The sequence below is a fragment of the Eleutherodactylus coqui genome, chromosome 7 (genome assembly GCF_035609145.1).
Source record: "Eleutherodactylus coqui strain aEleCoq1 chromosome 7, aEleCoq1.hap1, whole genome shotgun sequence".
Classification (NCBI taxonomy): Eukaryota; Metazoa; Chordata; class Amphibia; order Anura; family Eleutherodactylidae; genus Eleutherodactylus; species Eleutherodactylus coqui.
The window spans coordinates 84,045,099-84,060,117 of NC_089843.1; the positions used below are offsets into that span (position 1 = coordinate 84,045,099).

The 15,019-nt window shown below is 47.0% G+C and overlaps 1 protein-coding gene across 1 annotated transcript in view; it reads left to right on the forward strand.

Moving 5' to 3' along the window:
* STK32B (serine/threonine kinase 32B) overlaps positions 1–15,019 on the forward strand; it is a 149,777-nt gene that overhangs the window by 21,683 nt on the left and 113,075 nt on the right. Inside the window, exon 2 of the mRNA XM_066574645.1 lies at positions 3,830–4,003. Coding sequence (XP_066430742.1) covers positions 3,830–4,003 — 174 coding nt within the window. The remainder of the gene's footprint in view (positions 1–3,829; positions 4,004–15,019) is intronic.

Genomic DNA, 15,019 nt, shown 5'->3' on the forward strand with positions numbered 1-15,019 from the left:
ATCTCTACTATTTGTCAGTCAACTGAGATAAATCTATCCTCTGGATAGGACCAGGCTCATAGCTCTTACGTAACAGTGATATTACTTGGGGTACATTGTTGCTAAGTGCAGCTGTTTGAATACTAGACAATGGTTCTACTGCTTTTCAGATGGGTGAGGCTTCTGTGGGGTACCAGATGGCATACTTTTTGCTGTTTGTATTCCACACACAGGGCATACTATCAGGAAGTAATTTATGAATAATCCCATTATTGAAATAAATTGTGGCAAGTGATTGGCCCCAAAGTCACCTCCAAACAATTTGTCTTCTGCTGGACTATTGGAGCCCGTTGTTGTGTTGGAGACTGGGAGCATCAGAGGATCCCCTGTTATTCTGGTGAGTCACATCTTAACCTGCTCTGAATGCAAACAAGAATATCTCCATTCATTGTCGGCAGTTCTTGAAAAAAGAAAAAGTTCACTTTGAACTGTTGATTGCTCTTGATTTCCAATCATTTTGATATTTTGCAAAGATGTGACCGCCAAGGGAATAGCAACAGTTTTTTTTAGTAGCTACATTGCTGTCATACTATAGCATTGTGCAATTAAGTTGTTGACGACTAATCGCAACTAGGCTTATCATGAGCATACCCTACTTGTCATGGTGATTGCTTCCCCAGTGATCATGCAATCAGGAGCAGGGAAACAGCTAATAGAATTGATTGTGACATTTAAAGGGAGAGACTGAAGGGGCACTGCCCATCCTGTTTGTGTGGGGAGAAATAGCTGGCCATGAGGATTGAAAACTATGACTCTTCTTTTCTAAGGGTGGGAAGATGTTATGAAGGCAAATGTGTATCACTATAGAAATGTGAGATGAACAGAATTTTCAGAAATAAGGTAATATTTTCCTCCAATCAGCACCGAGTATAATTCTAAGGCCGATTGCGCCGTTTTTTTACTTTGTTTTTCTACAAAAGCTGAATGTGTAGTATGGACAAACTGACTATAATTGCCTTAAAAAATGTATAATATCATTTATGATGATGTATGTAGGGATCTTCGGGTTTCTTAGGGCCCCTTGGCAGGAAGAGACATGGCTATCTGCCAGGGCGGGGAACCGTTATCTAAGTGCCGAAAGATAAGGTAACCGGAGCTTGTTCTGTGGAAGTCTCTAGTAAGGGTGATAATGACATAGGTTTGCGCTCGTCCTGAGTTTCAGGCCGACGCTTACCATGTCTCTAATACCATAGTACACCCAGTTACAGGACCGCAGGTAGACAGACAAGAGTTCTCTGCAATCAAAAGGCATTAATGCCATCTTGCTTCACTCATTAGGAGAGCTTTAAAGTAGAACAATATGGGAAGGGAAGTGAAGTGAAAGGCCAGGTAAAAATATATAGTTAATTAACACATTTGAGAACCTTGCTATGAAAAGTGGAAAGAAAGAACACAGGCAAAAAATTCAGAAGGAAAGTAGGGGAGCAAGAGACACCGATCACAAACTAAAATGTTTTTACACAAATGCACAGAGCATGGGAAACAAACAAGGAGAACTGGAGCTCCTTACACAGGAAGAGAAATATGATGTCATAGGCATCACGGAAACTTGGTGGAATGATACACATGATTGGAATACAAGGTTTGAAGGATACAACTTATTTATAAGAAATAGACCTAAAAAAAGGGGAGGTGGTATTGTGTTGTATGTTAGGAAAACATTAATCTCAACAGAGATTCAAGCTTCAGAGCATGATAGTTCTGTAGAAACTGTTTGGGTAGGAATACAAGGAGAGAACAACAGAAAGGACACCATTGTAGGCATTTACTATAGGCCACCTGGATATGCAGAAGATATGGATGAACTCTTTCTACATCAGATGGCCAAGCTTTCAAAAAAACATGACATAATGATTATGGGAGATTTTACCTATCCAGGCATTTGTTGGCAATCTCTCTCAGGTAAAAGTAATGGATCCAACAAATTCTTATCCGCTCTTGCTGACAACTTTATCTTCCAAAAGGTAGAAGAGAAAACAAGGGGATCTGCTATCTTGGACCTATTTCTTACCAACAGGGAGGGAATGGTTGAGGAAGTAAGCATGGCTGGGACCTTAGGAGGCAGTGATCATGCTATCCTTGAATTTTGGATAAAAAGGGGAGGAAGAGCTGAGAGAACTCAGACCACAAGGTTGGATTTCAGAAAGGCAGATTTTAATGGACTCAGAAAGAGGGTAGGAAGAATCCAATGCCTGGATGTTCTTAAGGACAGAAATGTCCAAGAAGGTTGGGAAATATTGCGAAATGAGATTCTCAAAGCACAATTGTTAACCATCCCTAAAAGAAGGAATAATGGGAGGCATTTAAAGAGACCAGGATGGATGAACACAGAACTTGCACACATGTTAAAAATGAAGAAAAATATGTTTATCAAATGGAAAGAGGAGGGAATATCTAAAGAAGAATATAATGTGGTCTGCAGAAACTGTAGGGCAAGTGTCAGAAAACCTAAAGCTAATAATGAATTGCAACAGAGAGAAAGTAGATGTCTTCTCTGTGCTATTGGGGGAATAAAAGAATGCAGGTTATCTATAAGCAGAGAGCTGGTGAGGGGATATTTAGCTAACTTAAACGAATTCAAGTCACAAGGTCCAGATGAATTACTAAAGGAAGCAATAGAAGTAATTGCTGAACCACTTGTCATAATCTTTGAAAATTCCTAGAGAACAGGAGACGTCCCAGGAGATTTGAAAAGGGCAAATGTTGCTCCTATCTTCAAAAAAACTAAAGAAGGTGGATCCAGGAAACTATAGGCCTGTGAGCCTGACTTCTATATTGGAAAAGATCTTTGAACAAATTATTAAACAGCATGTATGCAAGAACTTGGATAAAAATGGAGTAATTAACCAGAGCCAGCATGGGTTTGTAACTAACAAATCATGCCAGATGAATCTTATTTGAGTCAGTGCTGGCCGAACGGGAGCTAGACAGAGAAAGTGAGTGAGTGAAATACTTGATAATGTGGGGTTACTGCCTGGCTGGAGGTACTCTCAGCCAACAATTATGTTATACCAGCCATTAACATAGCCTGAAAAAATAAATACTGGCCTTTCAACGTAATTACCAGATGGGCTATTGAGTTACTGGCCAGGAGACAACACTGCATAGGCTGCACTATTGGACTCCATGTCAAGGCAATTCTCTGAAGAAGATATATCAGCAAGTACTCCGGTTCTTCAAAGTTGCTATTGTTTCTCCGTCCGGCACCACCCCATTGACGTAGCAATGTGAGGAAAGCCTCTCTGTTCAGGGACCATCTACCACATTTTCTCAATCAGCATAGTACACTGCTGAAGCACCACCTGCCGCTGTTGGCATCGACCCATCCTTTTATACAATACCTGATGTCAGCCCCCCTTCTCTCACATGAGCCCCATGTGACTAGGACCCACAGAAAAGAAAGATGTAATACAGCATTTACCCACAACTAAATATGCAACCTAATTATAAGAGGATAGGAGGGATAGCAATGGGAACAGGCTCATTTACAGCACGTGCACCCCATTACATCTGTGCGGTAAATGTAAACCTTAGTAAATAACCTTATGCATATGTGGAAAATATAAAGTTTAGCAGTTTTCTAATGTACTTTGTGTATCAATTCCTCATGAAAATAAAAACAAAGAGTTTTCATTTGGCATCTATGAGAGATGCGGCATCGTGTAATGAAAAAGCTTCTTTGATTAACCCCTTCCTACATCCTATCATGTCTCTATGTATCTATTGCATGTGTTGTTCATTCTATCGCTTCTAACAATAGTAAACATGTTACAATCACTTTATTTTGCAGGTATTCTTTCCAGGATGAAGAAGACATGTTTATGGTTGTGGATCTGCTCCTGGGAGGAGATCTTCGCTATCACTTACAGCAGAACGTGCATTTTAGTGAGGACGCTGTGAAACTTTATATATGTGAATTATCGCTGGCCCTGGATTATTTACAGAAGCACCACATCATTCACAGGTAAGAGGACAAAAGTCATTTTCGCTGTATTAGGGTGCGTTCACACTTTTGCAGAAACGCTGCGGAAAAAACACACAGAGAATAGAACCCATTGATTTTAATGGGTTCCTTCTCATTCCCTTTTTTGTGCGCATATATTACACAATTGGAAAAAAATAGGACATGCTTTATATTTGTACACATTTTTGCACCAAGGGACCCATATAAGTCTATGGAAGGTGCGCTGCGCATTTCTGTAAAAAAAAGGACACATCTGGATCTCATTAGGCTAAATAGCCTTTTATACCGTAGCACGGCGAGGGGTGTCACACACACATGTGAACAGGCCCTGCATGCACAAAAAAGTATAGTACTATACGCTGATACACTCACAAATCTACTGCAATCACGGCGCAAATGCGTTGCACTGAAGCGTGTGCAATTACGCACATATCCATCTGAAGGGGCTCTTATATGGAATGGGATTAACACACCTAGAGGAAAAAAAGTGCTGCGGATTTTCAGCTGTAACAGTACTGTAACTTTAAGGGCGGGTTCAGACGGGCGTATATGCTCATGTTTTTGTGCGCACAATACGTAGTCAATAGAACCCATTGATTGCAATGGGTAGCTACAAATTTTTGCAGCATGATCCACTTTTCTGTGAAGTCTGTGGGTGGTGCACAAATGTGCATGCTATACAGAAGCAGATACGTGAAAAACATCTCAATTCCGCTGGAAAAAGAACACATCTGGACCCTAGTTGACTTAATAGCCATTTAAACCGGGGCCTGTTTGTCAGCTGTGCGCAAGTGAACATGTCCTGCGGGCGCAAAAAGTTCAGTTGAGTACACCGATACATATGCAAAAAAAACTCATTCATGGTGCAAATACGTTGCACTGATGTGTGCACAATTGCGCATATGCTCATGTGAAGTAGCCTTAACCTTCGGTTTTGCCGCGTTTCTGCTGTGGAACTACAGCATTTCTGCAACGTGTGAACACACCCTTACTGTTTTTTCTCAAGTGTGAGAGATGAAACATTTCCTAAGGCGATGTTCACACGTTGGTAAATCCTATGCTAAACCCGACATGTAGTTTGAAAGCAATTAGCGGCAGAAATTTGAACCTGAAGCTTATTCTCTGCTGTAGACATGTCACAGAATCCACATATGACTTAATTCCCACGGAATTTCCGTCCGTGGAAGCTGCCAAAGGATGGCGTTAGCAAACGCGATCCTAGGCAGACGGCCGTGATTTGTCCGCGCGAAATCTCGTGCGGCAAACAAATCGCACAGAAATCTCACTCCCCGGCCGCCGGCTCTGGTCTGCGCATGCGCTGGCTGCTCGGCAGCAGGACATCAAACAGCCGGAGCAACGGAAGCAGAGGGGTACGCGCTGGTCCCTGCAGGGGCGTGGGACGGGTCCCGCTGCGAGAATTCTCGCAGGCGGATCCGACCCGGCCGTCTGCAGGCGGCCTTAAGGAGCACTTAGATGGAACGATTACCGCCTAAAAAAAAAATGCTGAATTGTTCGAATTTGAACGAGAATAGTTCAATGAAAACTGGGTCAACGATCGCTTACCTTCATCATTTATTTCGTGCAAGTATGAAAATCATTGTTTGCTTGTTGGCTAATCGTTCCGTTTAAATACCAATCGTTCATTCGTTTCATTCACTGCTGCAGTGAATGTGAATGACAGAACGATTTATTTGCCTGTATAAACTGGCTGCATGAGCAAACTCTGACATCGTTCACTGGGGCAAACAATGAATTGTTTAGTCTAGAAGCATCCTTAGCCCCATTGTAATTCTGTAGGGCTGGAAGGCTGTACCCGGTAGTTGATATATGATGTTTAATGTGTTTGTGACGTTTTCTTGGTAAGTGTGGGTTTACAAGGGACCACTATTGTTCAAATAGTCAGTAAAGTTTAGTTGCTATGGAGATGGGAAACCTGCTTTTGTTGTGACCACTAGTGGCCAGTTTGAAAAACTGCACCCAGATATCGCCTCCTATGTGCTGTACTTTAATTAGCTGTTGGGAGTTCAAGTGTTGGAAGGGGAGAGAAAAAAAGGACTGCGCATGGTCATTGGGAACTTTCTAGTGGGATGATGCCCTGATATCAAAGGGGGTATGTTTGAGCTGCCAACAGGAGAGAATGCAGGGACTTTGTAGAAAGCTGAGTTGCTGCTGTAAGGAAGGGTGCAATAGTCTGCAGAAGAATTGCTGCTGAAGAAAGACTGGAAAGGGCAGTGGGGAGCCTGGACCTCTAGATCTAAGAAGGACTGAGTTGAGTGACATTTCTGATCTGAGGCAGCTGGAGTCAGTAGAGGTGGTAATTCCCATGCAACACAGCTGTAGGTAGGACCGGCCTCTAACAGATAGATGTGCACAGCAGAAAGGGTCTCAGTCTATTAATTAGCAGGCCTGCTATTGGAGTCTACACTCGATGTGAATTTCAGGTGCTCAGATATGATTTAAGGACTGCGTGATTTAAAGAAACATTAAAAGAGGAGCTAACTTTTCTAAGAGACTGAGTTGGGTATTGATCACCAAAAGTAGTGTTGATCCTTCATAGACAAACTGTATTACATTTCTTGGTTTATATTTTGGTTCCACAGGACTGATGTATTTACAGCATTGTTGATACTGTTTTTCTAGCATTGGTATTATTTTGTATTAAGTACAAAGTAGTACTAATCCTAGGATTTAGTTAGTGATAGTATTAGTTATCGATAAGATGTTTTAAGGTAAAAGGTAAACTGCCTAATTGGCATCATAACTTTGTTCACTTTAATTCCTTTGTTCTTGAGTAAAAATTGCATATTTGTGTAACTCCTTCTGCTGCATCGTATCCTGAATCTGTGTGGCGATACCACCACCCGCTACAGTTAGTTGTTAGCGTGTGAACAGCTGTTCTTTTTGAGCTTTTACACAGCGATTGCTGATCATGTTCATGGTCACTGAAACACACGCACATATCCCTGCAAAGTTATTGGCTAGTCATTGAAAGACAAACAATTGCCTGTTTACACCTGACAATAATTAATAGAGATGAGCGAACGCGTTCGTCCGAGCTTGATATTCGTGCGAATATTAGGGTGTTCGGGATGTTCGTTATTCGTAACGAACACCATGCGGTGTTCTGGTTACTTTCACTTCCTTCCCTGAGACGTTAGCGCGCTTTTCTGGCCAATTGAAAGACAGGGAAGGCATTACAACTTCCCCCTGTGACGTTCAAGCCCTATACCACCCCCCTGCTGTGAGTGGCTGGGGAGATCAGGTGTCACCCGAACATAAAAGTCGGCCCCTCCCGCGGCTCGCCTCAGATGCGGTGTGAGTTAGATGAGGGACAGTGCTGTTTGTACCGGAGCTGCTGTAGGGAAAGAATTGGTAGTTAGTGTAGGCTTCAAGACCCCCCCAAAGGTCCTTATTAGGGCCACTGATAGCTGTGTGTTGGCTGCTGTTAGCAGTGGCAATTTTTTTTTCTCAAAATCGCCTCTGCAGACCGTTGCACCTGGCATTAGGGACAGAAGTGCTGCATAGGCAGGGAGAGTGTTAGGAGTGAGTGTAGCCTTCAAGAACCTCAACGGTCCTTTCTAGGGCCATATTTATCCGTGTGCAGTACTGTCCAGGCTGCTGTTAGCTGTGCTGCATTTTTTTTTGCTTCTCAAAATCGCCTCTGCAGACCATTGCACCCTCCATTGATACTGCAGGGAAAGAATTGTATAGGCAGGGCCACAACACAGTTATTATTCATAGAATATACGCAGTGCTGCCTTTTGGTGGAAAAAAACTGAAAACAAATCTATTTGTCCAGCCTCTGTCCGTCCTAAGGGCGGTGGACACGTGTGAGCTGCTTGAACAACATTGCTAAATCAGACGCACCCAGCTACGCTTTACTGCTGGCTTCGCCATTTGTTTTCCTTAATTGGGAAAAAAATACCTGCTCTCCAAGAATTATAATAACTCTGCTACCCTCACGTTCTGTGACACATAAGCAGGGACACAGCACAGTTATTAAACTTCTCATGTTCATTGAATATACGCAGTGCTGCCTTTTGGTGGAAAAAAACTGAAAACAAATCTATTTGTCCAGCCTCTGTCCGTCCTAAGGGCTGTGGACACGTGTGAGCTGCGTGAACAACATTGCTAAATCAGACGCACCCAGCTACGCTTTACTGCTGGCTTCGCCATTTGCTTTCCTTAATTGGGAAAAAAATACCTGCTCTCCAAGAGTTATAATAACTCTGCTACCCTCACGTTCTGTGACACATAAGCAGGGACACAGCACAGTTATTAAACTTCTCATGTTCATTGAATATACGCAGTGCTGCCTTTTGGTGGAAAAAAACTGAAAACAAATCTATTTGTCCAGCCTCTGTCCGTCCTAAGGGCGGTGGACACGTGTGAGCTGCTTGAACAACATTGCTAAATCAGACGCACCCAGCTACGCTTTACTGCTGGCTTCGCCATTTGCTTTCCTTAATTGGGAAAAAAATACCTGCTCTCCAAGAGTTATAATAACTCTGCTACCCTCACGTTCTGTGACACATAAGCAGGGACACAGCACAGTTATTAAACTTAGATAATTCATTCACTAGAGTCAGTGGGGCCTTTCGTTTTCCAAAAAGGGCAAAAATTATATTTGGCCTGCAGTCTTGCGCCAATTTATTTCCTGCCTGTGAAATCAAATCACTGGTAATACAGCATGCTGAGGGGTAGGGGTAGGCCTAGAGGACGTGGACGCGGCCGAGGACGCGGAGGGCCAAGTCAGGGTGTGGGCACAGCCCGAGCTCCTGATCCCGGTGTGTCGCAGCCGACTGCTGCGCGATTAGGAGAGAGGCACGTTTCTGGCGTCCCCACATTCATCGCCCAATTAATGGGTCCACGCGGGAGACGGTTATTAGAAAATGAGCAGTGTGAGCAGGTCCTGTCCTGGATGGCAGAAAGTGCTTCGAGCAACCTATCGTCTACCCGCAGTTCTGCGCCGTCCACTGCTGCCAATCCGAATCCTCTGTCTGCTGCTCCTCCTTCCTCCCAGCCTCCTCACTCCACTACAATAACACCTGCTCAGGAGCGGGAACACTCCCAGGAACTGTTCTCGGGCCCCTGCTTAGATTGGGCAGCAGCGGTTCCTCTCCCACCAGAGGAGTTTATCGTCACTGATGCCCAACCATTCGAAAGTTCCCGGGGTCCGGGAGAAGAGGCTGGGGACTTCCGCCAACTGTCTCAACAACTTTCTGTGGGTGAGGAGGACGATGACGATCAGACACAGTTGTCTTGCAGTGAGGTAGTAGTAAGGGCAGTAAGTCCCAGGGAGCAGCGCACAGAGGATTCGGAGGAAGAGCAGCAGGACGATGAGGTGACTGACCCCACCTGGTGTGCAACGCTTACTCAGGAGGACAGGTCTTCAGAGGGGGAGTCAAGGGCATCAGCAGGGCAGGTTGCAAGAGGCAGTGCAGTGGCCAGGGGTAGAGGCAGGGCCAGACCGAATAATCCACCAAGTGTTTCCCAAAGCGCCCCCTCGCGCCATGCCACCCTGCGGAGGCCGAGGTGCTCTAAGGTCTGGCAGTTTTTCACAGAGACGCCTGACGACCGACGAACAGTGGTGTGCAACCTTTGTCGCGCAAAGCTCAGCCGGGGAGCCAACAGCAACAGCCTCACCACCACCACCATGCGCAGACATATGATGGCCAAGCACCCCGCAAGGTGGGACGAAGGCCGTTCACCGCCTCCAGTTTGCACCCCTGCCTCTCCCCCTGTGCCCCAACCTGCCACTGAGATGCAACCCCCCTCTCAGGACACAGGCACTACCGCCTCATGGCCTGCACCCACACCCTCATCTCCGCTGTCCTCGGCCCCATCCAGCAGTGTAGTTCAGCGCACCGTTCAGCCGTCGCTTGCGCAACTGTTGGAGCGCAAGCGCAAGTACGCCGCCACGCACCCGCACGCTCAAACGTTAACCGTCCGCATAGCAAAATTCATCAGCCTTGAGATGCTGCCGTATAGGGTTGTGGAAACTGAGTCCTTCAAAAGTATCATGGAGGCGGCGGCCCCGCGCTACTCAGTTCCCAGTCGCCACTACTTTTCCCGATGTGCCGTCCCAGCCCTGCACGACCACGTCTCCCGCAACATTGTGCGCGCCCTCACCAACGCGGTTACTGCCACGGTCCACTTAACTACGGACACGTGGACAAGCACAGGCGGGCAGGGCCACTACATCTCCCTGACGGCACATTGGGTGAATTTAGTGGAGGCTGGGACAGAGTCAGAGCCTGGGACCGCTCACGTCCTACCCACCCCCAGAATTGCGGGCCCCAGCTCGGTGCTGGTATCTGCGGAGGTGTATGCTTCCTCCACTAAAGCACCCTCCTCCTCCTCCTCCTCTGTCTCGCAATCAAGATGTGTTAGCAGCAGCATGTCGCCAGCAGTCGGTGTCGCGCGGTGTGGCAGCACAGCGGTGGGCAAGCGTCAGCAGGCCGTGCTGAAACTACTCAGCTTAGGAGATAAGAGGCACACGGCCCACGAACTGCTGCAGGGTCTGACACAGCAGACCGACCGCTGGCTTGCGCCGCTGAGCCTCCAACCGGGCATGGTCGTGTGTGACAACGGCCGTAACCTGGTGGCGGCTCTACAGCTCGGCAGCCTCACGCACGTGCCATGCCTGGCCCATGTCTTTAATTTGGTGGTTCAGCGCTTTCTGAAAAGCTACCCACGCTTGTCAGACCTGCTCGTAAAGGCGCGCCGGCTCTGCGCACATTTCCGCAAGTCCCACGCGGACGCTGCCACCCTGCGCACCCTGCAACATCACTTTAAGCTGCCAGTGCACCGACTGCTGTGCGACGTGCCCACACGGTGGAACTCTACGCTCCACATGTTGGCCAGGCTCTATGAACAACGTAGAGCTATAGTCGAATACCAACTCCAACATGGGCGGCGCAGTGGGAGTCAGCCTCCTCAATTCCTTTCAGAAGAGTGGGCCTGGTTGGCAGACATCTGACATGTCCTTGGTAATTTTGAGGAGTCTACCCAGGTGGTGAGCGGCGATGCTACAATCATTAGCGTCACCATTCCTCTGCTATGCATCTTGAGAAATTCCCTGCAAACCATAAAGGCAGCTGCTTTGCGCTCGGAAACGGGGGCGGGGGAAGACAGTATGCCGCTGGATAGTCAGGGCACCCTCCTGTCTATTTCTCAGCGCATACAGGAGGAGGAGGAGGAGCATGAGGAGGATGAGGAGGAGGGGGAAGAGACAGCTTGGGCCGCTGCTGACGGTACACCGGCTGATTGCCTGTCATCCTTTCAGCGTGTATGGCCTGAGGAGGAGGAGGAGGATCCTGATAGTGATCTTCCTAGTGAAGACAGCCATGTGTTGCGTACAGGTACCCTGGCACACATGGCTGACTTCATGTTAGGATGCCTTTCTCGTGACCCTCGCGTTGCACGCATTCTGGCCACGACGGATTACTGGGTGTACACACTGCTCGATCCACGGTATAAGGAGAACCTGCCCACTCTGATTCCCGAAGAGGAAAGGGGTTCGAGAGTGTTGCTATACCACAGGACCCTTGCGGACAAGCTGATGGTAAAATTCCCAGCCGACAGCGCTAGTGGCAGAAGGCGCAGTACCAAGGGCAAGGTAGCAGGGGATGTGCGTAGATCGAGCAGCATGTACATCCCAGGTAGTGCAACAGTCTTTAAGGGCCTGGCCAGCTTTATGGCTCCCCACCAAGACTGTGTCACCGCTCCCCAGTCACGGCTGAGTCGGCGGGAGCACTGTAAAAGGATGGTGAGGGAGTACGTAGCGGATCGCACGACCATCCTTGGTGACGCCTCTGCCCCCTACAACTACTGGGTGTCGAAGCTGGACACGTGGCCTGAACTAGTGCTGTATGCCCTGGAGGTGCTTGCTTGTCCTGCGGCTAGCGTCTTGTCGGAGAGGGTGTTTAGTGCGGCTGGGGGAATCATCACAGATAAGCGTAGCCGCTTGTCAACCGACAGTGCCGACAGGCTAACACTCATCAAGATGAACAAAGGCTGGATTTCCCCAGACTTCTGTTCTCCACCAGCGGACAGCAGCGATACGTAAGCAATACGTAGGCTGCACCCGCGGATGGAAGCTACGTTCTCTCTCACCATCCAAAACGGGGACATTTCTGCTTCATCAATCTGTGTATAATATTCCTCCTCCTCCTCCTGCTCCTCCTCCTGAAACCTCACGTTATCACGCTGAACGGGCAATTTTTCTTAGGGCCACAAGGCTCACTCAAATAATTTTTCAGAACAATTTTTATAAGTTTCAATGTGCTTAAAAGCATTGGAACTTTAACTTGAACCAATTTTTCGTTACACTGGGCTGCCTCCAGGCCTAGTTACCACTTAAGCCACATTAACCAAAGCGATTAATGGGTTTCACCTGCCCTCTTGGCTGGCCATGGCCAATTTTTGGGATGTACATTAGTACTGTTGATACAGCAATTTTTGTGGGCCCTCGCCTACAGTGTAATCAAATTAATTTTTAGCCCACCTGCATTACAGCTGACGTTACCTCAGCTGTGTTGGGCAATGCAATGGGATATTTTTATGTACCGCCGGTGGGTTCCAGGGAGTCACCCATGCTGTAGGTGCACACTGAGTTTTTAATACATCTGTACACTTCTAAAGAACCCGTCTGACTGGGCCATGCAGTGTGGGCCGAAGCCCACCTGTATTACGCACGACATTACTACCTCAGCTGTGTTGGGCAATGCAATGGGATATTTCTATGTACCGCCGGTGGGTTCCAGGGAGCCACCCATGCTGTGGGTCGACAGGGACTTCACAATAGGGAGTTGTACCTGCCTGTGTCTATGAATTAAAAAGCCCGGTCTGACTGGGGCATGCAGACACCTTGACAGAATGAATAGTGTGTGGCACATAGGTTCCCCATTGCTATGCCCACGTGTGCAGCTCCTGATGGCGGTGGCACAGGATTCTATTTCTCATTGCTTCTGTACAGCATTGTGGGCTATCGCTCCGCCACTTTTAAAGAGGGTCGCTGCCTAGCCGTGCCAACCTCTGCAGTGTGTGCCTGCGGTCCCTCGTCATGGCAGACGCAATTCTAAATAGACATGAGCGTGGTGTGGCATGAGGGCAGCTGAAGGCTGCCCAGGGACACTTTGGTGTGCGCTGTGGGGGGGGGGGAGGGGGGGCGGTTGGGCAGCATGTAACCCAGGAGAAGTGTCAGTGGAGTGTCATGCAGGCAGTGATTGTGCTTTGTTGGAGGTAGTGTGGTGCTTAGCAAAGGTATGCCATGCTAATGAGGGCTTTTCAGAAGTAAAAGTTGTTGGGAGGGGGGGGGCCCACTCTTGCCGGTATTGTGGCTTAATAGTGGGACCTGTGAACTTGAGATGCAGCCCAACACGTAGCCCCTCGCCTGCCCTATCCGTTTCTGTGTCATTCCCATCACTTTCTTGAATTGCCCAGATTTTCACACATGAAAACCTTAGCGAGCATCGGCGAAATACAAAAATGTTCTGGTCGCCCATTGACTTCAATGGGGTTCGTTGTTCGAAACGAACCCTCGAGCATCACGGGAAGTTCGTTCCGAATAACGAACACCCGAACATTTTGGTGTTCGCTCATCTCTAATAATTAATCAACCAAGGACTATTTTTAGGTGAGCTGAAAGAAAATGACTAGCGAATAGTGAATGCGTTATCACTTGTCATCCTGTTGGTGGCTGCATGGAAAACTATCGCTGCTTACCTTCACTCAACTGAGCAATTTTTCACATGATGATTGCTGTGTGTACAGCCACCCTAAAGCTGGCGATCCCCAGAAATAGTAGGGTTGAGTTGGGGAAACCACTTGTATTTAGGATTGAGGGGTGTAGAGAATGCAGAGAGGGAGTATATAAGTTCGTGTGATGTAATGACACATGCTTGTTGTGAGGAGGGAGTGCGATCCGGGAGCAAGAGAAGGCCGTGTAGCGCCAGCGTGCTAACGCAGCTCTGCCCTCCTTTCATACTGTATCTAATAAACTCTTGATGGCCCTTCCCTTGCAACTCAGTGACGCTCCAGGGTGGGCAGAGACAGGGTCATATACTAAGACACTAGTCCCTGATGCTGGACGGCTTCCCTGCTCCAGTCCAGGCAGCATCAGTGGTGAATTTGTACTTTTTAATTTTTTTTATTTTTCACAAAAATGGGTTTAGTAGAGGAAATGTGTTCTTTGTAACTGTTTAGTTTTTTTTTTTTTATATTTTACAGCATTTGCTGCTGCTTTTATTTTTTATTTTATTGTTTGTGGCTGATGGGTTGTAAAATATACTACAAATCAGAATCAGTATAGAATCCGTGATGATGTGCCATACTCAATGCGTAGCAGCAGACAATCACTGGCCACATGTAAAGTATGGCAATTCATCTTTGTGGTTTACTTAAAAAATTGGTGAGGGACCATAGAGATGTTCATGTAGGGGAGTTTAAAGATGAGTATATGTAGCTTATACTGCTCTATTTTAACCCCTTAGTGACGGCGCTATCGTAAAACTACGTCCTGCTGTTGCAGGACGTGTATGGAGGGAGGTAGCGCCGCTATCTCCCTCCATACAGTGCGGGCGTTAGCTGTTTATTACCCTTTAAATGCCACTATCAATTCTGACAGCGGCATTTAAATCCCCCGAACGCTGTTCGGGGGTTCCGCACGCCCCCCCCACCTCCCCCGCAGTGAGATCGGGGGAGCTGTGCAGGTGTCATGGCAGCCAGGGGCCTTCAGAAAGGCCCCAGGGCTGCCTTAGCAGACTGCCTATCAAGCCAACCCCGTGGGGTGGCATGATAGACTGCCTTTGAAAAAGCAGTATGACGTAATGCTATAGCATTACGTCATACTGCAGGAGTGATCAGGGGGACTTTAAAGTAAAGTAAAAAAAAAAGTTATAAAAGTTTAAATCACCCCCCTTTTGCCATATCTATTATTAAAAAATCTAATTCATAAAATAAAAATATGTGTTTGGTATCGTCGCGTCCATAAAAGTCCAATCTATCAAAGTG